Source organism: Antedon mediterranea, chromosome 11 (assembly GCF_964355755.1).
Source record: "Antedon mediterranea chromosome 11, ecAntMedi1.1, whole genome shotgun sequence".
NCBI lineage: Eukaryota > Metazoa > Echinodermata > Crinoidea > Comatulida > Antedonidae > Antedon > Antedon mediterranea.
In genome coordinates, this window is record NC_092680.1 from 16,240,066 (window position 1) to 16,264,570 (window position 24,505).

Below are 24,505 nucleotides of genomic sequence, written 5' to 3' on the forward strand. Positions count from 1 at the left end.
CAACCTCAAAACAAAAAACAGTGCTTTAATATCTTTTTAAATAAACTTAATGAGAAGATTTATTTACATGATAAGTTCAAATGTCTGTTTTTTGAAAAGATATAAATGAATAAGCGAATGTGGTTTAGTCAGTTTAGTTATTCATTATGAATGACCTATAGCTGTTTCTAATTGAATGATGAGAAATGATTTAAAGATATAGAACCGTTAGTTAATTGGGTAGGGCCGGCTAAAACAATTATGTTATATCTATAAAAAGACAAACACAAACTAAATTTATTCATATAAAATTGACCAATTCGATAACAATTATGTTTGAAAATAAAAAAAAATATTCACTAAACGTAACACCCAATTTACTAAAGGCTATTAGTTGTTAGGCCTACTGTCAGGTACTTAGCAAACACAAAAGTGCTATTTTTTTACTAAAATATAGAGGGCGATGTTTTCTTAAACGTGCTTTTCCGGGTCAAAGGTCTCTTTATGTGGTATGCTGAAAAACTAGTACAGCGACCATGAAGGTGGGAATTATTTCTTATAAAAATAATAATCTATTTCTATAATTACAAAAATATTAAGCATAAATGCTTTAATAATAACAATACTATATGTTAGTTTCATAATTACAGTAAAATTGTTGGTATAACTATGTAGATGACAATGATTGTATTACTAGGCTCAGGCCAGCAGTCGCCTACTAAACTATCGCCAGCCAGCGTAGGCCTCTAGCCTATTGTAGAAAACATAGATATATTATTATAGTAGGGGGTAGTAAGTAAACTTATTCAACTTGATTAGACCGTATTTTTTCTTTGTGAACTGAATTGACCAAATTAATAATAAAGCCTTATTAGCCTAGGCTAGGTAGAGGCTGGCCAAAACTATTTAGGCCTAGGCTAGGGACTGGCATGTATTTTTCAATTTATCTTTCTGCATTTGAATAGTGTTCAGTTTGAAAGAGTATATAATCGTAAGCATTTTAAACTTTAAATCAACAAAATTGATTGAGTATTTCGAAAGTTATGAATAAAATAAGGTGTAAAAATTTGGCACCATCACTATCCTTTGTTTACATAGGAATCCCCACCCCGCGTTTGTGACCTTGTACACAAATAGTCACTGGGTGAAAATACTACTAAAACACATATAAATACATTTTATGAACATATTTTTAATTAGAAAGTTGATGGGGACAAATATATATTTGCATAGTACCACATTTTGTTTGGAAATTGTTTCAAAATCACAAAAATAAGATAGAAAGTACTTATTTTATGTTTACCCTCTCACCGGACTGCGCGAATGTCCCGGAGGAATACCCCCACCTCAGCCAGGCTGTGTGATGACGTCATCAGGCACTTCGCGGCCTAGAATTGCTTACTCACCTAGCATCAGGTGATTAAAAACCTTTTGTGATCCAATATAGGTGATATTTATGTAAAACCAAAGGTGTACACTGTTAAAATATAAATATATCTAAAATATATAAGCAAAATCCAAAAATATTAGGCATGTTTTCGATTTTTTCTGATTTTACTAACATTTCGAGCCCAAAATAAAATGTCATCGCGAAGACATGTGGGCAAAGGAATTTCAAATTTTTCATCGGAATTTTCCGGAAAAGATCGTACAGTCATTCGTTTTTTCTGAATAGCCAATCAGAGTTCGTAAATTCATGCGCAAGTTGACCCCTTTTTAACAGGTTAAGGGTCACACTTGTCTATTCCCTAAAGATGTCTGCTGCCCTCTAGCGGTTTTGCTAGTCGCTACCTAGGCCTAGTTTAGGGCCGCCTACTAGGCCTAGTAGGGTAGGGGCCTATATAATATTTATATATTTGCTTGATTTACTTGATGTTAAGACTTCTAAAGCCGAAGCTTGTGTGTCCCTCGACGTGTTTCTATATATTATCTTGTCTACTATAGGGGGAAAACTTGCAGAAAGAAGTAGACAAGAGTTTTTCCAGCCTTGACTTGAACTGATTGATTGAGTCAGATTATATGCCTTAGCTAGGCTAGGCCTAGGCCTATATTTCATAATAATTGTTAATAATATCCGGCCAGGCCAATTTGTTTAATATTTAATTAGTTGTTTATACACCAAACTAAACTGGTGTCAATTCCCCCAGTGTGTTTTAAATTGTACTGGCATTGGTTGGAACTTCGGCATTTGTTGACTTGACCACATGTTCTTCAATTAAAAGTCTGAATTGGGCTAATCAAATGGAAACATTTACCCTTATATTTGCTTAAACTTAACTTACTAAAATATACTTTGTTTTTCAGCTGAATGTCAGCTACCCAGCCACTGGCTGTCAGAAGCTCATTGAAGTGGATGACATCAACAAACTAAGACCATTCTTTGACAAGCGTATGGCTCATGAAATGCCATGTGAACATCTTGGTGATGAATGGAAGGTTAGCATATATGTTGTTTATAGCATCCTTCAAGTTTGTTTTTTCTGCCCCAGCACATCTGTTAGCTATGCCTTCAACAGTATTTCCAAAACACTACAATTCACCCTTAGGCTTTTATAAAAATATAGTCCCAAGTATAGTCGTGGTATGCAATTTAGCATAATTGAAATGTGGGTGGGTTTATATCGGGTATTCTGCATGTCTTGCGACATAGCCCACTTAACGAGATTTCTCCAATCAGAGTGAGTATTGGCCAAAGTGTGCATAGACATTTTATATCATTTTTATCCATGAGGGTTTATACACATATTTTATTGACAATGAAATTGACATACAGTCTTTAGTTCACATCTAGCCTGAATTATATTCGAGCATGGGTTTTTACTGGGTCATACACAGTACTATAATGTATAAATGACCAACAAACTAATCAAATAAAATTGGATCCGAAGGCTGGTAAATTTAATAATGTCTTGAAAACATTTATCAATAGATAATCTGTGGTTTACCATTTATACAGTACTAATCAGTTTCTGTATTTATAGGGATATGTTGTGAGGATTAGTGGAGGCAATGACAAACAAGGTTTCCCAATGAAGCAGGGTGTGTTGACACCAGGCAGAGTACGTCTTTTGCTCAAGAAAGGCCAGTCCTGCTATCGTCCACGCCGAAAGGGAGAGAGGAAACGCAAATCTGTGCGTGGATGCATTGTAGATTCCAACTTGTCCGTGCTGAATTTGGTTGTTGTAAAGAAAGGTACATTTAGTTTTATTAACACAACTAATTGTCATCGTCATTTGATTGGTTAATTTTGTACCGCATGCCTTGCATCATTCTGTTAATTGAAGGTACTATTGCACGGTAGGCTTTTAAGTTAATGCAATAGGATAGGCCTGAATATTGCACAACATCACAAGCAAAATAAATAAAAGTTGTCATGGCCAAGTCTTCTATCCAGTCAATTGATGGAATGACAATGATGATTTTTGATTAAAATTTTACTCTAGTAATGGACATACTGTTTCCATTTGTTGAAAGCCTGACCTATTCAACTTAGATCCGCCTCAGCAATCTTGTGTTTAACTCATAGCAATATTCTACACATTCTATAATAATGATAACAATAACAAGGTGTCTCCTAAATAGGGATTGGCTGTAAATGTTAAAACACATATTCCCTCTCCTTCATTTTACGCAAAAGTGTCCCCTGAATAATGGTTATGAAGTGATAATTGTTGTATTAATATTTCAAACTGGTGAAATGGGATTGTTTTAAATTCTCTTATATTCAAATATTAGGAGATTCAGAAATTCCTGGACTTACTGATAACACCATTCCAAGACGTCTTGGACCAAAAAGGGCCGGTAAAATCCGAAAGCTTTTCAACTTGTCCCGTGAAGATGATGTGCGCCAATACGTTGTACGTCGTCCACTTCCACAGAAGGAGGGTAAGTGTTTTTTTTTTAAATTATTTGTTGGACTAAATTGGCCAATAACATAATGCTTAACATTGTGTTTGCACACTGTTATATTGCTAGGGCTTTTAATTAACCCTATGACAAATAAATATTAATGCATTAAATTTTTCATTGACAGGAAGCAAGCGAAAATGCTTCAAGTCTCCCAAAATCCAGAGGCTAATCACGCCACAACGTCTGCAACGCAAGAGACATGAGATCGCAATGAAAAAGCAACGTGTGAAGAAGAATCGAGATGCAGCTGCCGAATACGCTAAGTTGCTCGCTCAACGACAAAAGGAAAAGAGAGACGCCATGTTGAAGCGAAAACGTTCAGCATCTGCCAGAGAATCTCACCGTCAATCACAATCCGATAAATAAATTAAACGTTTTAAAGGTGGTTTGAAAGATGTAATAAATAGGCGGTATTGAAAACTGTAACGTTTGTTTTTGTCTGTCTTAGTTTCATGTGTCTTTTGCTTACAACACCAAGTTTATCAAAATACTGTACTAAAGTACGTAAAAAGGAAAATTGTTTCCCAAATACAAAGTTCAGTCCTGTATTATAAATGGGTCTTGCAGATTTTGTTTAAAATGGTAAATTTTGATCTTCTGTTATTTCCCTTTTTAGGAGGTAGGTTCTGGGATCATTCGCTCTTAAGAGTTCATATTTTGTTTATGAAGAACACTACAAATATTTTCACACTCCTCGTCTTGCATGTGAAAGTTAGACGCAATACACTTGTACGGAAAAGTGAGAATGGTACTAATATGCATGTGCATACGAACAAAAAGAAATTGACTAGCCAGCACTTTATGATGGAGAAAAATTGTCATTCCATTAAGAGAATAATTTATTCGTTGAAAGATTGACTGCTCTATTGATTGAGGCGGAGCCATCCAACCAATAAACATTCATTATGTGTATACTATAGCATCTCACTACGTTACAAAACAAACAAAACACAATGATCCAATTAATAGAATACCGTTTATTTGCCAAATTAAAAGATGGTAGACACCGTACACATTTTCTTGTATATAGGCCAAATGAACAAAAACATTTAGATTTCAACATGTTGGTAAATGCAATTATTTAAATTACAAATTAAAAGAATAAGCAATTGGTTTATACAACAGAAATGAATCAGTGTTTATTATCATTTTATCAATATTGAAATGGAATTTGATGGAAAAAAAATATCTAATATTGGAAAAATGAAGGAAAGCAACGACTAAAAACATATTACAATCATCATTAATGCATCTGTACTTGCAAAATCACCTGCTTGACGCATTTCAGGCAAAATTGTATAAGCTCTTTGAGTAACCTATATTTTTCGTAACAAAAAAAGAAATGTTAACAGAGTTACTGTTACTATACTAATACTACAGTATATATATTTTTTTTGTTTATATACTTCTAGGAATTTCTTCTCCAAAGTAATGCAGCAATTTTTTTTTAAATCTTTCTAATCTCAAAATTGTTATGGGATGAACATTTGGGTGTACTGTTTCAATTAGTAGTTTTAGTCTAAATTCGATAGAGGCCTAGTACAAATATAAATAAAGTTTGGTGCATTATTTGAAAATGTTATCAGGAACAACCTTTGGCTCAGATCATGGGAAAAGGAGGGGGGAGATGAATTGGAATATATGTGGGAGGGGATGGTCACCCTTACTTTTCAATTGCAAACCCATAAAATTCAACTTTGTACTGTGAGAAAGTGAAAGATAGATATGCAAGATATGATACACTGCTATAAAATGACTATAAAGATAATTGCACCAATATTCACAATTTGTTTACTATGTTTAAAATGACTAAAACATTACCACCATACAAAATCCCAATGACATAAACATAACTGAAATAATATGCACAATTTAAACATCTACTGCTTATGCAATAATGTCACATCTAATTTTACTAAAACCAGTTTACAATTTGTAACAAAAATAATTAACATAAATTATCTAACAAAATTTCTAACAGAAATTAAAATCTATTTCTTGAACGAACATGCTCTTGGCTCACTCTAGTTTTGTTTAAAGCCCATTTCAGATTTAACTGTAGTATGGTGTATGCAATAACATTTAGGAATTTCATAGCTTGGTTTGCCATTCTAATCTACATGCACAAATACAACACTGAATGAATTAGCTATATTTCTAAAGCTCTGTCTACACTATCAAACTTTATGCGACAAAAAAATGTGTTGTGCCATGGACATGATGATGTCATATCACTACCATATTTGGGCATATCACTACCACATTTTGGCACATCACAAACTCGTTTGATAGTATAGACAGAGCTTAAGCATTAATTTACTTTATGGTAAATAATCAAATAATCTCCACAGTTAGGGAGTGCAATACATAAATTGGTTTCAGTCGCAGTCGAATAATTGGTTCTAATTGGCAAGTTGTACTCTTAAGCTCTATCTACACTATCAAACTTTATGCGACATAAACATGTGATGTGCCCAAATATGAACATGATACCATTACCACATTTTCGTATATCACTACCATATTTGGCCACATCCCACTTTTTTGTCAAAATAGTTTGATAGTTTAGACCAGCATTACATTATCAGACATACCACCACATTAATTTGAAGCACTACAACTTGCCCAAATACTGAACACTGTCCATTCAGTTGAATTAATTTAAAACAAACAATATAATAAATGATAGCTACAGTATTAGAATGTCAATCGGAAGGAATGGTTTCAACAATAGAGAGGTTTCACAATCTTACGAATACGATAACGAAAACGGATACGTCACGCGCACGTATTCGTAAGCCAGTAAAAATCTGAATGAAATATTGAGGGCGCCGTCCAAAATATGACTGCGGTAAATTTGAGCGAAGCGCAGGTACGTGTTGCTTGGTGCTTGGCTGCCTAGGCCTAGCGTAACATCAATGCGAGTGAGGACTTTAAAAACTATTTATCAAAATTGACCTGGCATTTTAGTAAATTACTTTAGTAAATTACTTTCAATAAATCTATAATTATATTATAATCATGAATCATTCCTGAATCAAATGCAAAATGTGCAAAATAGATCAAAAACTATACTTTTTTTGTAGTTACGAATATGACTGGGGATATTCGTCCACACGAATATGCTTTACGAATATGAAATGGGGATCAGCTCAAAAGTTTCACAAATGCGTGACGTATCCGTTTTCGTTATCGTATGGCTGCGAAACCTCCCTAATATAATCTTGATTTTCAAAATGGATATGGTTACGAGAAAATAGATGATGCCTATTTGAGTGTGCCTTATTTGAAGGAGTATGTTGCTCAAGAGGACATAAATTCCAATACATCTATGCATGTCTGACCTCACCAGATTGTTGACATAGTTTATATAGAGTGGCAAAAGAGCTGTTGTTGAGAAATTAAATTGGGTAATGTGGCGAAAACTGATTTTATTTACCCCATTATCACCCATATAATCATGTTAGAATTTAAGAATTTAATTTTAGAGTCTATTTTTAAAATAGCTACATTCCTTTCGAGGTTTTAATCTTATTTAAATTGCCTTCAGAGAGAAACTCCCTTTGTAGACATCCGTATTTAACTTTGTACTTTGTACTTATAACCAAGTGCTTTCCAATGCTTTGCACTCATTACGCTTTGTTCTTTTTTAAGCAACTCAATTATGTGCAAGCACACGACACTTCTCTTCATCTACGTCGTCTGTTGGTTGACAAGCCGCTTCTTCCGCTTCGTCATCTTGTGTTCGGTTTACTTTAGTAGTCATTCAGCCGGCATTTGGGCACGACAGCCTTTCCGGCAAGACCAACATCGCTAGAATGGTGAATAATTGGTGATGCCTGGTCCATAGTTTCGATCTCCTTGATAGGTTGAGTCTTGAGACAACGCCGCATCTATCTGAGACTTGAATTCTTCTCCCAAGTAACTATCCTGATGAAAACAAATAGAAAACCATAAAAATATTAATTTATTTGTATAGTCAGTCCGAGAGAAAGTTCATGTCAGTGCAGAAAATAATTAAGACATTCTCTGCTTTGTCCACAACAGTGGCTGTGTGAACTAGTACAACATGCTAACATCCCTACTCATCTTAAAAGATGTATATGTTGTTTAAAGTACAATAACAAATATTTTGTGTAAACTTTTATTTTTATAGTCCATATCCAAGGAGACTCATTTTACCACCAGAACAATGGAGCGAGTGAACTGAAAATCATTGCCAATATTAAGTCAAATTTACACAGATGAGTGGTAACCGCCTTTTTGTCCCACATAGAAACTCTATCTATTCTGAGCGGGTTTTTGCTCAATCGTCCACTAAGCAATTAGAACTTGTCTGTATAAATTGGCCTTTCTTTCTAAAATAGGTTAATTACAAATGCTCAAACCATAAACTGTTGGTGATTTTGAGTTACATACCTGGGATAGTTCTGGTTGAGAAAGACCTGGCTGAGACAGACCAGGTTGAGAGAGCCCAGGCTGAGAGAAACCAGGCTGACTCAAAGGCTGGCTCATCGACATGTTGCCTTGGGTCAAAGGTCCTTGCGAGAATGACTGGGAGTGATCCTGATAGATAAAATGCATATCAGATTAACTAAATACATAAATACTTAATAAAATCAATTTTCATTTCACTTCCAAAGATCTTAAAGAGAAATTATTCTTAAAAAACACACATATTTAAAAAAAATTTCATTAATATATTTTATTTTTTGTTAAATAAGTTCATTTGGATCTGATAATATAATGTGATAAACAGCAACGCATAATCATAAGTCTTATGATTATGCCTTGCTGTTAGTAGGCGAAACGTCAAGTTCTCTGGAAATGTAAGTACCGATATCATCTTACAAACTTGACATTATATTGGATCATATAGAAGTAACTTTTTATCTTATTTTATATATGTTTAATAAAAATGTCAAATTTTTATTTTTTTTTTTCAGATCACATACAGCTTTTGGTGCCGTACCATACATTTTAAAATTATATTTGAAATTATTTCTAAAAATAATATAAACCATGGTTAAATAAAATTGATCGGTGTCTTCTAGTTTCTAGTGCGTCTAAATTGAGATTCAGCCCATACCATAGTACTGTTTTTCCCCCACAGTAATTTGCATTTAAATAATTAGATAAGCAACACTGTAACAAGCAAACCTGACTTGCCTGGCTCTGAATGGATAAGCTAAACTGAGACACTGGTTGAGAATTTCCTTGACTTGCTTGGCTTTGCTGGTTCCGATTCTTACGTCGCATTTGTCCGTTCTTATTCCTTGCTTGTCCGTGTGCCGGGGGCGGGTTGTTATAGTAGTGAGCAGGAGGATGGTGCATAAACATGCCTACCGGAATCGGTATATTCATGTTAGCAGCTTGGGCAGTCTCAGCACCAATGAATCCCATGCGATCATGAAAGTTGTTGGGAACTCTTGGGCCTAGGAATTTTGAAATAATGTTAATTTCATTTTATTATTTTATTTCATTTATCTTTTTATTTCGGAATATCATGGTGCCATAATATTATATCCATAGCAAAAGAGAGAAAAAAAAAATCTTAATACTGGTCTTATACAAAGCATATTGATTGAAGTATTTTAAGAAAATCAACAGTTCCTTTCAGAACTACATGCATGGTGTAGCGAAAACACTTTATCATGCAAATATTCATATATAACAAAAACAAAATCTCTTTGATCGACATCTGAATTGAATAATCTAGGCAAGTAACACAATTTACCATTAAGGCCTCCAGATCGATCATAAACACTGCCAGGAATCAGGGCTTCACGGGCATCAAACATTGCTGTACTCATGAATCGTCCACCCTAGAAAAAGCAAGTAAATAACAATTCAATTACAAACTGAAGTTATAAATGACAGTATATTTACTATAAATATTATTAATAAAACATAATGCATAAAAATGTGGTTTTTTTTTATTTAACAAAGTAAGCTCTGTCTAAATTATCAAACTTTATGTAATAAAAAGAATGTGATGTGATAAAAATAAATGCTGATACATGACACTATGTCGTCACATCACTACTATATTTGGGCATACCCACTACCATATTTGGGCATATCACTACCATATTTGGGTAGTGTAGACAGAGCTTAAGGCTTAATATGTGGCATTTGCAAAACTTTTTCTTGATAGGTATGATTTCTATCACAACCAGAATCAAAAAAGCATTTGTATTTGCAAGTAAAATTGACTCACTGGATTGGCAGGGTTCACCAGCTTGCGTGGCTTGCTAAACTGCATGTGGCTCTCCTTGAGGTTGTTAAGAGGTCCCTCAACCAGAACCTTCTGGTCCTTGTAGTGGTTAAGTAAATGGTTCCACAGAGGGTGTCGAGACAAAACTTTAGGATTACCAACGATGATTACACCATACCTACAACACAAAAAACACATTCAAGGTCAAAATTTAGGTTTACTAAATGTTAGTGATAATGTAAATATCCTTGTTTTTATATTATACAGTAAAAATATTACTTCAAATACAAAATATAATCAGTAAATTTTAATTTGTAATTGGTTGTTTCAAATGTTCATAATTTATTTTCAATATTGTATATACATTATTGCAGGTTGTATTATATTAGTAATAGTAAAAATAAATTATAGCAAAAGTAGAAATGCATTTGTTGTATTTAAAAACAAATCATTTCTGGTCAATATTTTGTATAAAAATTATAATTATTTAAACGCAACTTACTTCCCACGAGTCAAAGCAACATTTAAACGCCTTGGGTCGTTTAAAAATCCAATGCCTTGATGTTCATTTGAACGTACACACGACAGAATAATGAAATCCTTCTCGCGTCCTTGAAATGCATCTACGCTAGCTACCTCAATTTCCTGATACAGTTTACTATTCAGCGGTCCACTATACTGCATGAAAGTAGTCACGTATGCCCTTTGACCCTCGTATGGGGTAACGATACCAATCTGTTCTGGCTTGACACCTGCACGCAAGAACTTTGTTGTGATCTTCTCAACGTTAGATGCTTCAGTCCTTTAAAATACCAAGACATAAATTATATAACACTATGTACTATACTATGTACTATTCTATGTGCTATTCTATGTGCTATTCTATGTACTATTGTATATACTATTGTATATACTATTGTATGTACTATTCTATGTACTATTCTATGTAGTATACTATGTGCTATTCTATGTGCTATTCTATGTACTATTGTATATACTATTGTATATACTATTGTATGTACTATTCTATGTACTATTCTATGTAGTATACTATGTACTATTCTATGTACTATTCTATGTAATATACTATGTACTATTCTATGTACTATTCTATGTACTATTCTATGTACTATTATATGTACTATTATATGTACTATTCTATGTACAAAAACTTGTATTATGTAAACTACAAACTATGATATGAAAGCAGTGGAAATGATGCAATTACCTGTTTAAGTACGATGTTCCAGAACTGGAGATTTCCTCCTGGCCGGTGGTGGCCTGAAAGAACATTGGTTTATCTGGTTGAGGCCAAGGAAACTCTATACCTCTAGTCACTCTCTCACCTAAAAAAACAGAAAACAAAATAATTAATTAACGCTGTTAACACTGTGAAGTATTGAGATACATCTAAGATATGTGAGGATAAATAGCGTTTGATGACACAATGTAGCATAGCAATGTGTACTGTTCAGTGCAATATAGAGTATTTTTCACTTGTTTAAACAAACAACACTCTCAATAGAATAAGTACTTGATTTTGGCTACACAGAAAGTTACAGAATATTATTTGTCAAGAATAATGTGTAACATGTAATTCAAATGAAATTTAATAACTAAAAACATACTTGCTGTCACACCATTCTGTAGGGAACCTTCATAGAAGATGTTTGAGGGAAACTTGCTGAGCTCTGGGTGCATACGATATTGAACTTGCAGTCTAATGGGTCGGATACCCAATACTACAAGACGTTCAAACAGTGATTGAGAGAGGCCAGCATTTGCAGCTTTCTTGCACATCACCACAGGACCCAACTGGCAGTGATCACCAACAAGAATTAGCTGGAAAAAAGTAATCATTTAAACTCTATTTATCTATCTATATTTTTAAGGGATAGTGTATATTGTGTTTGTAAACACAATTAAAATTATTTAAATTTTCTTTTTCATTTGTATATATTATATTGGCTCATATTTTATAGTTTAGCTTTTATTTTCAACCTGTTATTGGTGTTTTACACTGTTGGTTTGATATAAAGAATAAACATTGAAAATAATCGCTATTACATGCATGCATACATATGCATGGAATATCAAAATGACCAGAATTTTAAAGAGGTTTAAACTACATTTGGAGTAGGCATCTTCCATAAGAAGTAACTTTCTATGTTTGACCGTGGGATTGAAAGAAAAATGTCATAGATCAGTCACAGAAACAGAAATAAATAATTTATACGTTTGTATTATCTTCACAAGGGTCTCACCTTCCTACACCTAACTCTAGCCCATATACCTAAACCATCATTTTGTACACCCTTCTATCCATTAATAGCTAGGCCCTTGGTTTCAGAGTACACACTTACCTGTCTGCAGCCTAGCACAGCTGGGATGATGCATTCTGGCTCAGTAGCTTGGGTGCTTTCATCAATCAAAACAGTCCTGAACCGCATGCGGGCTAGACGAGGATCACCAGCGCCTACAGCTGTACAGCATATCACATCAGCATTCTAAAAAAATAACAATCTCAATCAGTTTTAATCTATTATAACACAACATTTAGTACATATGGGTTTATTTATTTTTGGTCACAGCGGGAAACCAGACACTAACATAATGGATTAAAGATATATGAAACAATATGAAAATATTTAAAATTAGTGATGTTTAAATATAAAATATTTGAGCAGTAAGTAAGCTATTTATAAATATAGTCAAAGACAATCAATCAATCAATCAATCAATAAATTCAACTTTATTTTAGACAAACTGTCCATATGAAACATATAAATACAATAAAAAATAATACAAAGCATTGTGACAACCGTCATGGAGAGAGGACTAATAATTATTTGTTGACATATAGTGCCTTTTAAAATACATGTGGATTATGTTTTGGGATTTATTGGATGTAGACTGTAGACATTATTATATTATTGATTACTATAGTTTACAAAACAACACATTATTATGGCTATACTGATACTAGTTAACACACGTAAAAGTATACATGAGATTATATATACAAAAGTTCTATCCATTTTCTATACAACTTTGAATCTTTTAGAATACGAGAAAAAACACATGTAATTAAAGTATTACAGCTTTTTTCAATTTTTGCACTGTGGTTATATAGTGTATCAAATCATGGTTTCTACCAAAGTACAATAATTTTTTTATCATGCCTAAAACATCACCATTGCCTAAGCCTTATATCTTGTCTTAAGTCTTAGTTTAAAAGGTGAGTTTTAGTTTGTTTCCCACACATCAATTGTCTAGCCATATGCCTGCTGGTAGTGTTATTAATTATTAATGAATAATATTCACAAATATCATGCTTATATACACACCTGAAGCAGTTCTCTTTCTGAGTTGCGTTTCAGCGTTCTATAACGCTTCTCATCTTGGCTTGATAATTCACCCGTCTCGTCTTTCAGCAGTTGAAGTTTCGCAAGCTCTGGTAAAGCGGCCATCTTGCGAATCTTGATAACAAAAAGTAGAAATGCATGAGAGTGCAAAGGTAAAATCAATCAACAGCAAATAAAAATATTATTATAGATAAAGTGTGGTAGAATTCAGCAATGCAAAGTATACAGTAGATCTTCATTTTACGTACGGTATGCGACCGAAAGGCGTGTGTAAAACATGTAAGAAAATGATGACGTCATCGGTCATTTTAAAACAAATTCCATGTATGTTATAATCATTGTGACAATAAATTGAATCTTGAATCTTTAATGAATATAAGGGCGGTTTAAATCTAGAATTTTATTACATTATTTTTTAAATGACATTGTTTAGATAGCTTGTCTTCTATTATTAGAATGGCCAAAAACTGCTACAAAAAAAGAAGTTTTGGTATTCTGTTAATAATTCTGTATTTATAAAGTATTTTAAAATGTTGTTACTATCCTCAAACTTTTTAAACAAATCATAAAATTAAGAGAACATCTTTAAAATCTCAGTCGTATTCCCAAGCTAAGCTTTATATCATTACGCTTCAGTGAACATGACATGACCTTACCTGGTTATGCAATGCTAGAAAAGCAACAGGTGAATCAATTGCTTCTCTGCTCTTTGCACAAAGACGGACGACTTTTAACCCAGTTTTGTGAATCTTCTCTGTAAGTTGGTCCACAGCAATATTACTTGGAGCACATACTAACACTTGACTATAAGATTAAGAAAGATTAACTTGTAAATCTCTGTCTACACTATCAAACTTACTATTTTGACTTGAGTGTGATGTGCCCAAATATGGTAGTGTATATGACATCATCATGTCCATATATAGGCACATCCAATTTTGTTGTCACATACAGTTTGATAGTGTAGACAAAGTTGACAGTAATAGTAAAACAGGATTATTAACATTTTAATCTATGAAGCACTGAATACAGTAAATACAAGAGGACGCACTATGAAAGTTTAGCCTTATATAGAGATAAAGATATTAATGTCATGTCAATGTCAAGTCATCAATAAGTACATTTTCTTGGTTACCAATAGGGATGGTCTATACTTATTTTATATTTTTAAAAATCAGGAAAAACTTAAAAATTAAGGACGTTATTGTGCCAACAAAGAAATATACTTTGCATTTTGCAGGTAGAGTGCATTCTATGGTAGACTGGTGTTAAAATTGAATTCCTAAAGATCAGCAACATTAAATGCATCACACAGACTTTGTGTTATACCATCACATTATTTCTAAGTTATCAGCGGATACACTCAATGTAAACTTATTTTTATTGTTTTATCTATTTGTATTGCACTACCCTTATTTGAACATTTCAGAATGTTTCAATGTTATGTTCATGATAATAATGTAAACATACCCTTGTGCTTGACGGGCCAGATGATAAACAATAGTAGCAGTTGTTACAGTCTTTCCTGTTCCAGGTGGACCCTGTAAAATATTCACAATTGTAAAAGTAAAATGTGTACAAGGAAAAACACAAGACATAAAAAAGCAAAAAAACAATATTTCTGGAACATGTTTTGCACTTTATGAAATTAAAACCATATAATGGGAAAATGAGAAAGCACAGTTGACATGCTGTGCCTGTGACAAAAGGTTTCCAGTACAAAATAAAATAAATAAAAATAAAGTAGATTCCATGTTATTTACCTGAATAAGACTAAGTGGCCTAGCAAGCACAGTTTTTACAGCATACACCTGTGAGTGGTTAAGTTCGGGCAGTCCAGGGGCAGAGAACCGCTTGGGAAGGTTCACTTTAAAAGTCATTTCCTCCACCTCGTGGCCTAGCAAACGATGGTACAAGTAACTAGACACAGCGGTCTCATCCATAGCCAACATCTTCAAAGCATTCTGCATCCTGTGGGTTAAAATTGATCAATTATTTTTAGTATTATTAAATCTTTTAAGCACCATATTTATTCAAATAAAATCCCTGCTTTGAATAAATGGTCCCATAAAACATCAATGCTCCACCTGAATAAATGCCCTGGGCATTATTTTTTGCCCTAAAATAAATGCATCGCCACATGCATGGACACGAAATGTATAACAACATATTTCTATTTATAGTGGAATTCATTGTCTGCCATGATGTACAATTTATCAAGCATTTTGATACAATTGTTAATGTATTTTATCACTTGTTGATATTAATTGTGTTGTATTTTTCTAGTGGGAATATTATTTGATGTTACCATATTACACCCAAACAAATGCCTCCATTCGAATAAACACCTCCCTCCCTGGGGCATTTATTCCAATAAATATGGTAGTATTTAATATTAATTTTAAATAGATGCAGTGGTTTTTATAATTCACAATTTTACCTGTCAAAAGAAGTAGACTTCCAGACAAAGTCAACCACATACGGACTGGTGATGTCATGTGGAGCACCAGCATTGCTCTTCAACTCTATACCAACTTCTTCATTGAAGTCTAAGACCAGATAAGGATTCAAACTATACAATTGGATCACCAACACATACACTGTAGGAATTAGATCATATTACAGTACCCTCAAAAGAAACATTGTTCTGTATTAGAATACATTTAAAAATAATGGGCATGTGTGTGTGTGTGTGGGTTGGACATTGGATTATTGAACATGAGTTCTCGCCGCAGTTGCTTGTATCCTTAGGCAAGACATTTACGTTTGCCTGTCTCCACCCAGGTGTATAAATGAGTACCAGGCTAGGTCAAGACACACCTTTGTGCTGATTACTAGCTGCATTATGAAAGTATGTTTTGTATAAAAAAATGACCATGGTAATATTGTGAAGCGTTTAGAAGCATTGTGCAATCAGCGGTATATAAGAATATTATAATTATTAATGGTGTGTATATGGGAGATCCAAATTTTAATTCTAATGCTTCATATGCTGTCAGACACCCAATCCCAGTATAGCTTTTGTATGAGCTATAAAGGGATAAACACGATTTTGTTAGACTCTCACAGGTACATATAAAAATAGAATAGTAAATAAAAAACAGGGTTTGTCAAAAGAAAACATCATAAAATTAATAGATAAAAGGATACTATCCGGGATTGAGATAACATGGCCAACACCTGCCCACTGATCTCTTTTATCTCCTACATAACGCAATCTCAGCTCATCTCCATGCATCAGCTTTACATCTAAAGAAAATAATTAAGTAAGATTATCTTAAACATAATTTTGTCCACAATTTTTTTTTATAATGAAAGCCAAATTTTCCTTCAGTTTTTCCCTCTGGAAGAGAGTATTAATTATTATACTTGCTTTATAAGGAAAGCCAAATTTTCCTTTAGTTTTCTCCTCTGGAAGAGAGTATTAATATACTTGCTTTTAATAGTAATAAAACCTAAAATGGATGACAAATTAACAAGCCAGTCATAATTTAATTTTATATCGATACATTTATATTAAGTGTAGGATTTCAACATGTACCACAATAGAAACATGTTATTATTGTGCTGGGTGTGAAACCTGATATGCTATGTCTACATGAATGAACTCAGTTGATATCAGGAAGTAAGATCAATTGTTATGGAGTTATTAAGGTCATCAGATAACAAAGGATATTCAGTAGAATGAGGGTATTTATTTTTATATCATACTACATACATGTTTCTATGCAATATAATGTTGATCCCATCTGGTTTGATGGGCTAGACGAAATTTACATACAGAAACAATGCAGTACAGAACAAAAATACTTCTTCATGTCTATGGCTGCATAGCCTTTTGTAGCCTACGTGTAAGCAGATCTTAGCACATTGTTTTGAACAATAATAGTCTACAAAGCATAGTTCTGTTTACCGTACCTTCAATTTTACTAAAGTTAAAGTATGCTTGTCTTTTCTTGTTAAGACCAATGTCCCAGCGAACCACAATATTCTCCTGAGTCTGAGCTTCTTTTAACTTCTTGTCGTAATCCGCTTCCATTTTAACCAATGGACCAAACACGTTCTGGTACATGTATGCATCTTCATATCTAAAATAAATAATTTAATAATGCTATTAATTACACAATTTGTTCTCCTTTAGTTCTTATTTAATTGCTCCATATTTTAAACAATTAATTGCACTTTTATTCTATTTAATTTTTACAATTGTTTATTTTGCAACTTTTCTCTATATTCTAATTGGGTTTTAAAGATTTTGCAATAACAAATTTGCACAATCGTTTGATTAAATTGTAATTTACCCATGCTTGTAATTTTTTGACTAAGCTTCTTCATGTTTGTTAACTTATGCAATTAAACATGTTCTGTCGATCAGAAATAAATAAGGAAATAAAATTACAGACACAAAGCCCAAAAGTTGTAAAATGGAACCCATGATTAGGTTTAGTAATTACCTGAGCATAACAGCAGCAGGTTCTTCATCTACCCCAGGCTTCTCAAGGTCCTCAAGCACAGCTTCTGGGCTGTCCTTCCATAGCTCTTCTAGACGGTTAATTTGCTGGGCTGATACCTGCCTGGCCCGAAGCTGTTCATCGTCAGATGGAATCTTCACTAGCCAGGCTAGGAAACAACGATCTTGAATCAATGGCTGCCATTGGGAAGGGTCCCTGTAAAAAAAACAAAGATTTGATAATTAGTAAATTAATAAAATTAACACCAAAATTACTTTAAACTTAGGACATTTTTTTCATTTTTGTGTGCAACTGTAAAGTTAGTGTTAATAAAGTTTATACTACTATAAGTTTCCAAATTGATCCGATTCAAATTTAGGACTACACTATACTGTACTATGAACTCAGTTTTATTGACTTTGTAGACTTACTGTATTCTGTATTTTTTACATTACAATATTTTTGGTCACATTTTTAATTATGTCTTTAATTTATTTCCATATATTTACTTCAAAATGATTAAGATGTAAAGAAAGCTTAGAAAGTTAATAGTGGGGTTCACATGGAACTATGTCTAGAAGAAGTGGATTTAACAATTTTCTACTAACTGGACTAACCTTGACAAATCCCGTTCTTTGGTACAATTATGTCTAGTTAATTCAATTTCATAAAAACCTGGTATTGAAGATTTTAAATACTATTTTATGTATAAAATCATCTCTTTTTTTTATTTATCCTGTGTATGTTGTTTAACTTGTGATTACCAATTAGTCATTTTACTTTCTGTGTTTGTTAAATTTTGTATACTTTTTTTATATACTTTTCAGTATAGTAAATATTGTAGGCCTACCATCTTCTCTTATATCTATTAGACCTCTGTTCTTCATCAGACATAGTTCATTTAATTTTTTAGAACATTTTACGGTAGTACACAATGAAGAATAACCATATTCTTTGCAATTTAAATGTAAAAATATGAAAATTCTTCAATTGGGTTAAAAAATTCTTTAATTTCATTGGTGCAAATGAGACTGAAGGTCACCTGCTGGGTTGTTAATTGGATTACCCTCATAAAATAACTGGCTATCCTTGGATTTAGTTCTAAATCCAAGCAGCAATAATTGTCCAGAAAAAAACCATCATCCGGACATAATTGAGTGTTCACATCCAAATTATGGCGAGATCATATAGATAATCTAGTTAAATTAACTAGCCATAGTTTGATGTGAACGCCACTAATGGTAGGTGGCAATTAGATCACATTATAATTTTGGGAGTAAGGTCATAAAAAGGATGGAAGACATTTAAATATATACACCCCCATGTATGATGTAATGCATTCAAACATGCATGCACCAATGCATGATGTACATAATGCCTTCATCACAGTTACACCCATGCTTTTAAACAGACACACCTACATTCAGGAAGTAAGTATCACTTTTTTAAGTAGCATTTATTTTTGCTTGGCAATAAAAGGGTACTGTAAAGCTCTGTCTACACTATCAAACTAGTTTGACAAAAAAAGTGTGATGTGCACAAATATGGTAGTGATTTACCCAAATATGGTAGTGATATGACATGACCATGTCCATATGTGGGCACATCACATAAAGTTTGATAGTGTAGACAAGGCTTTATTAATGAATATTCATGCATGATAAATTCAAATCTTACCAGTTCATATCCTTCAGATTACTCTGAGTCGCACATGGATTACGGCAGAGCAACACGACAACTGAATCGGCTTTAGCTGGAATAAAACCCAGAAGAAAAACATTGCGACAGCCACAGTTGTAACACTCAAGCACAGTCTCTCCCAGGGGACTGTCACGATGCAGGGTGACTTCCTTACATTTAGCACGAACAAGATGGTTCACAATGTGACTAAGGATAAACAAGTATTATACAAATTTTTAAACCAGCTACAAAATTTCCATAGTATTAACATAGTAAATTAAAAAAAACATGTCAGTAAATTTGGAAAAAATGTTAACTTATTGTTAAATGTGTCAATACTGTAGCTTAGTTAGAGTAGGATGATTGTCAAAATAAAAACTATGGTGTTGAACCAGAAAGTATTAATTAAATAAGTCTTTGTAGACTTTAAAAAAAACTAATTCCCTCATGTGTCCTCTAGAAATACAAATTGTAACCAATCAGAAGACTGTAAAGGCAAGAATTTTAATTGTTTACATTTAAAACGTACTGCATACAATTTAAAAGTAACAGCATGCTATCAACTACTTAAACATAATTGCAAATTCTAAACTATATAATTATAACCAAACCAAACTATACACTAAAGGGCAATTCCATAGTGCAGAGGATTTTTTTCCATTTTTTCAAATTAAACCAATCAAACTATATTTGGTATCAAATTAAAGATTATTTTATAGAGAATTAGGTTATATGAAAAAAAAAAAAATTAGCGCCTTGATATGATATGGAAAATTTGATTCAAAAATTGATACCTAAAAATGTAATGAAAATGAGAAATGTATGACCTTTTTCAGCTTCAGTAATAAATAATCAGAGTGGTGTAAAATGTTAAAATCCATGTTATTTCAGTTTAGTACATAACATTTTAGACACAAGACAAAAAAAAAAATAATTTCTGATTTTACATTAATTAATTTTGGCCCAATAATAATAATGTATCATATTTTGTAATTCCGACACAAAAAAGTGTTTTTTTTAGGATTTCTTATAAAATAACAACTTCTGTAAAAAATCAAGACTAATGCAAATCAAGCAAGAGTATAGACATTATATTATGATAATTATTGTTTTTAATTTTTTTTATTTCTTAAGTTATTGAAGTTTTAAAACTGAAATTCCGTCACAAATCATTGGTTGCGGAATTACGTAATTCCACAACACTATTATTTAACATAGTATTGATGCAAAACCATTTTTTAAGCAACTTTTTCTTAGCATGAACACAGCTACCAGCAAAATGTGTACAAAGTTTATGTGGTTGTTTATTATTATGGATCTATGGCTTCTTTTGTTCGATTTTTTTCTCAGGCCTAGGAACTCTAATAATTTATTTTGTTATTTATCACACCTGCCATTAATTAAATGCGAACAATGTCCAATGTACAGAACAAGTTATTACATAACTTCCAGACTTTTCTCATAACTAAAACTTATTCATGTAACTCACTTGCACTCTCAGAATAATTCCCATTGTACAGAAAGAACAACTCCCATATAGTACGGAATAAACAATTCTTTTTAAATGAAACAAATGAACCTATAAACGCACAGAAAGGAGATTTTGTTCTTATCAAATATACCATAGAAAGAAGCAAGAAAATGTTTAACTATGTTGCAATAGTTGATGACATTCCTAAAGACAAACCAGAACTTAACATTATTCATTTATATAAGTTTGATAAAGAAGGGAAGATTTTTGTTGTTAAAGACTTGGTTGGGACTTATGGGATAATTAATAGAGATCAAATTGTATCTGTACTCCCAGCACCATCGATGGACTCTAAAGAAAGGTATCACTTTAAAGAACCACTTCCACAGAGCTATGGGATAAAATGTTTTTTTGGAATACGGTCAATAGTCACTGTTAACTTAAACATGTAAATAACATTAATTCAACTGTATAATTCCGTAATCATATTCATATTTCACCTAAATATCACAATACATAATAGAAAATGTAATTTTATTCTTATCAGATATTGGTATGTGTTCATTATTATATTTAGTAATATTTCTAATTCAAAATACTCTATATAAAATAATTAAAACAAAATAAGTTCATGTAATTAAAACAAAATAAGTTCATATTTTTGTGATATTAATATCTGTTTTTAGAACCATTAGATCAAATGAAATAATGTTTTTTTTAACATTGCAACAATTTTGTAAGACTGTTTTTTTCTTAATATATTGTGTTTTGCCTTTAAAATTATTCAGAAACCCTTATTAAATAAATTTAAAGATGGTCTGCAGATTTCAATTTCAGAGGTAATTCCGTCACTGTAATTCCGTCACCGGACCATGTGTCAAATTATTACTATATATCAAAAACTGAAACTTTTTTTTAAAAATAAAAACTTATGTTCAATACTACATTAAATAATGGCTAAATTTAATGTATTAATTTTTTAAATTTCCAGTACAATTCACAGAGTTTTAATGAAATGTTTAGGGGTAAAAATGAGGTGGTTTTTCGGCGAAATTCCGTCACGGTATATGTTTTATGATATTATAAAAAAATATGGTTGGTTTTTTAATTTTTTTTTTGTGGAAATAATTAGTAAAATCACTAGCTATTAAACTATTAAACTTGTTTTGAAATCTGCCTTAAACTAAAAAAGATACAAGGAATTAAAATGTAAAATTATGGAAAATGTTTAATTCCGTCACCGTGGAATTGCCCATAAGTACCAGCGTTAATAAAAACAAGAGATAACAATCTGTAAACAGGCAAATTAGTTTTAAGATAGAATTTTATCTTATACCTTCCAGAAGTGTTTCCTCTTCCATTGCAGAACCATTTTTTAGACTTGTTACACATGACAACAGATGCAGGGTCATGTATTCCACAATAGCTAGATAATACAAGATGTACAGTAATTTGTTACAGTATTATATATTTTATATTATATTTAATGTACCTCATGAAATCGATTTATAGTTTTTTTTCATTGTTAGGTTTAATAAAATAGTACCAAGCTATCTGTTGATAAAAGTATCAGTTATTTGGTCATAAAAAAACAAATCATATTTTACTGAATTAAAAAAAAAACTATAAAACCTTCGGGTTCAATTGATACCCAAATGTGTATCATATGGATGCATGCAATAGAAAAGATGAGTAAAACAAACAAGCGCTCTATAGTAGTAAAGTATTAATAATTGTATAGTAATTGTGTAGTACAATAATGCGTTTTTTGCTTTTGGTTAACAAGTTTCTGAATTTAGAAGGTTTCATGCAGATAATGTAGTACACTGTACACACTACAGTACTGTATTGTCCAAAAATAGTTCAAATACAGTTAGTAGAGTGGAGTTGTGAATTGATGGTTATGATGCTTGGCTACCAATCCAAGGCTCCTGGGTTGAAGTCGTGTCAGTGTCAGGATTTTGTCTAATTACAATTTATAACTCCACTCCCAAAGACTTGTAATAAGACTTTGTTTATGTAGAGCATCTTGTGTATATGTTTTGTAAACAGGATTTCCACATTGAAGAAGGATTTGCTTATGGCTATCATCATATCATAGCCATTTGCTTATGGCTATAAAACAAAACAGCCCTTCAAAAAATGTTGCCTTCGTATCGTTTTAATGTTTCCCTGAATAGGTTCTGTTACAAACAATGTGTGTTGAAAGCACGACTTACCAGCATGCATGTGTCGGCAACTCTTTGGAGAAGAAAGCCTCGTCCTCCTCATCTTCAAATGTGAGTTCTTTCACACCCTGACCAACCACTGTCACTCCATTCTCAATAAATCCATTTTGCAATGGTCTCTCAGGTTGGTCAGCCTAGAAATAAATAAAGAAATTCAGGAATTACTAACTACAGGCTGAAGGTTTTTTAACAAATATGATTTCACAAAAACAAATGCCAGAATATAGCTATTAATTAATTAAACCTGTTAAATTTAACATACAGCATTGGAATACAAATAAAACTTTGACGTTTTTAAGCCTGTTCTCCAGTCGACGTTAAGCTTTCAAAATTGAGAATAAATAACGATGATGATGATCAAGCAGGAATCAGTCAGTTTTCTTGGCTTGGGTGCTTTTTCTAAAATTGTTGAATCTGGTTAACTCAATGCAACCCCACATCGAGTGAAAAATAGGCCTTAAAGTATGGCAATTTAAAGATTCGAAAAATAATAATAAATATTGTTGAAAATAATATAAATAAGTGTCATGTCTGTGGAGTGTGTTGTTACTTTACTGTGTTAGCATGTGCATGAGTGTCATGGATTGCGAGTGAGGAAAGGTACTCTACTACTAAAAATATCTACTGTAAAGACACACAGAACTCGAGGCCAAAAACTTTCTAACAACAATCATACACCGTCATACTAGGCCTACATATCATACTCATAGGGCCTCTTAGGCCTAAACTAGGCCTACACATGTATTTTTAGTTTTAATTTAAATCAGATAAATATTTTTAAAATTGGTCAAATTAATATCTTGAAACCTGTTAATGAAACGTTTTCTACCTGACTCTGGCTCTGACTGGTATCTAGCTGAGACGCCTGACTCTGTTGAGTTTGGGTTTGTGAAGGTAAGGTGAAGTCTGTAAAGTCGTATTCTGAGCCTTGAGTATCAGCCCCCATTAGCTCGCCTTCATCAGGGTCCAGGAAAGTCAAAGTTGGAGCGGTTGTTGGTCCATAAGTATCCTCACTCATTTTCAACGTTTCCTATCTCACAATATTCTCTAATGCATTAGAAATCGAATGTGAATACAAATTTTAAGTTATACTGCAGACAAGTGGTTATAAATAATGTTATATTCTAAGCCTAAAAATACCTAGCACTCACTCTCAAAATCCCTCTGCGTGCAAATGACACGACACGGCGCAAGACTCAAAAGCG

At 32.6% G+C, this 24,505-nt stretch overlaps 2 protein-coding genes across 3 annotated transcripts; one reads left to right on the forward strand and one right to left on the reverse strand.

Annotated features, from left to right (window-relative positions):
- Nucleotides 1–468: 468 nt before the first annotated feature.
- LOC140063213 (small ribosomal subunit protein eS6-like) lies at nucleotides 469–4,314 on the forward strand. Its single transcript, XM_072109706.1, has 5 exons — nucleotides 469–521; nucleotides 2,284–2,415; nucleotides 2,961–3,171; nucleotides 3,715–3,864; nucleotides 4,013–4,314. The coding sequence occupies exons 1-5, from the start codon at nucleotides 516–518 to the stop codon at nucleotides 4,252–4,254; spliced, it is 741 nt and encodes a 246-aa protein (XP_071965807.1). The 5' UTR covers nucleotides 469–515; the 3' UTR covers nucleotides 4,255–4,314.
- A 555-nt stretch (nucleotides 4,315–4,869) lies between these two features.
- LOC140063212 (regulator of nonsense transcripts 1-like) lies at nucleotides 4,870–24,502 on the reverse strand. Of its 2 annotated transcripts, XM_072109705.1 has the most exons (22): nucleotides 24,452–24,502; nucleotides 24,130–24,347; nucleotides 23,292–23,434; nucleotides 22,409–22,498; nucleotides 19,599–19,808; nucleotides 17,925–18,137; nucleotides 17,389–17,558; nucleotides 16,621–16,719; nucleotides 15,911–16,019; nucleotides 15,234–15,441; nucleotides 14,941–15,011; nucleotides 14,127–14,274; nucleotides 13,453–13,584; nucleotides 12,469–12,612; nucleotides 11,734–11,947; nucleotides 11,334–11,451; nucleotides 10,608–10,907; nucleotides 10,109–10,283; nucleotides 9,626–9,713; nucleotides 9,058–9,323; nucleotides 8,308–8,454; nucleotides 4,870–7,818 (listed from the first exon to the last, which is right to left on the reverse strand). In XM_072109705.1, exons 2-22 carry the CDS (start codon nucleotides 24,316–24,318, stop codon nucleotides 7,702–7,704), a joined length of 3,351 nt encoding a protein of 1,116 aa, XP_071965806.1. In that variant the 5' UTR covers nucleotides 24,319–24,347; nucleotides 24,452–24,502; the 3' UTR covers nucleotides 4,870–7,701. The 2 variants fall into 2 exon arrangements, with proteins under 2 accessions (XP_071965806.1, XP_071965805.1); XM_072109704.1 differs by having other exon boundaries at nucleotides 24,130–24,457.
- Between the last annotated feature and the right edge of the window lie 3 nt (nucleotides 24,503–24,505).

Bases quoted from the DNA above. Each gene is read 5' to 3' on its own strand.
- LOC140063213 (XM_072109706.1), top strand. The intron at 2,416-2,960 runs GTTAGCATATAT...CTGTATTTATAG, and splicing joins ATCTTGGTGATGAATGGAAG to GGATATGTTGTGAGGATTAG. The intron at 3,172-3,714 runs GTACATTTAGTT...TTCAAATATTAG, and splicing joins TTTGGTTGTTGTAAAGAAAG to GAGATTCAGAAATTCCTGGA.
- LOC140063212 (XM_072109705.1), bottom strand. From the start codon at position 24,318: ATGAGTGAGGATACTTATGGACCAACAACCGCTCCAACTTTGACTTTC. The intron at 15,012-15,233 runs GTAAATAACATG...AATATTTTACAG, and splicing joins GGCCACTTAGTCTTATTCAG to GGTCCACCTGGAACAGGAAA. The intron at 14,275-14,940 runs GTATGTTTACAT...TTAATCTTATAG, and splicing joins CTGGCCCGTCAAGCACAAGG to TCAAGTGTTAGTATGTGCTC.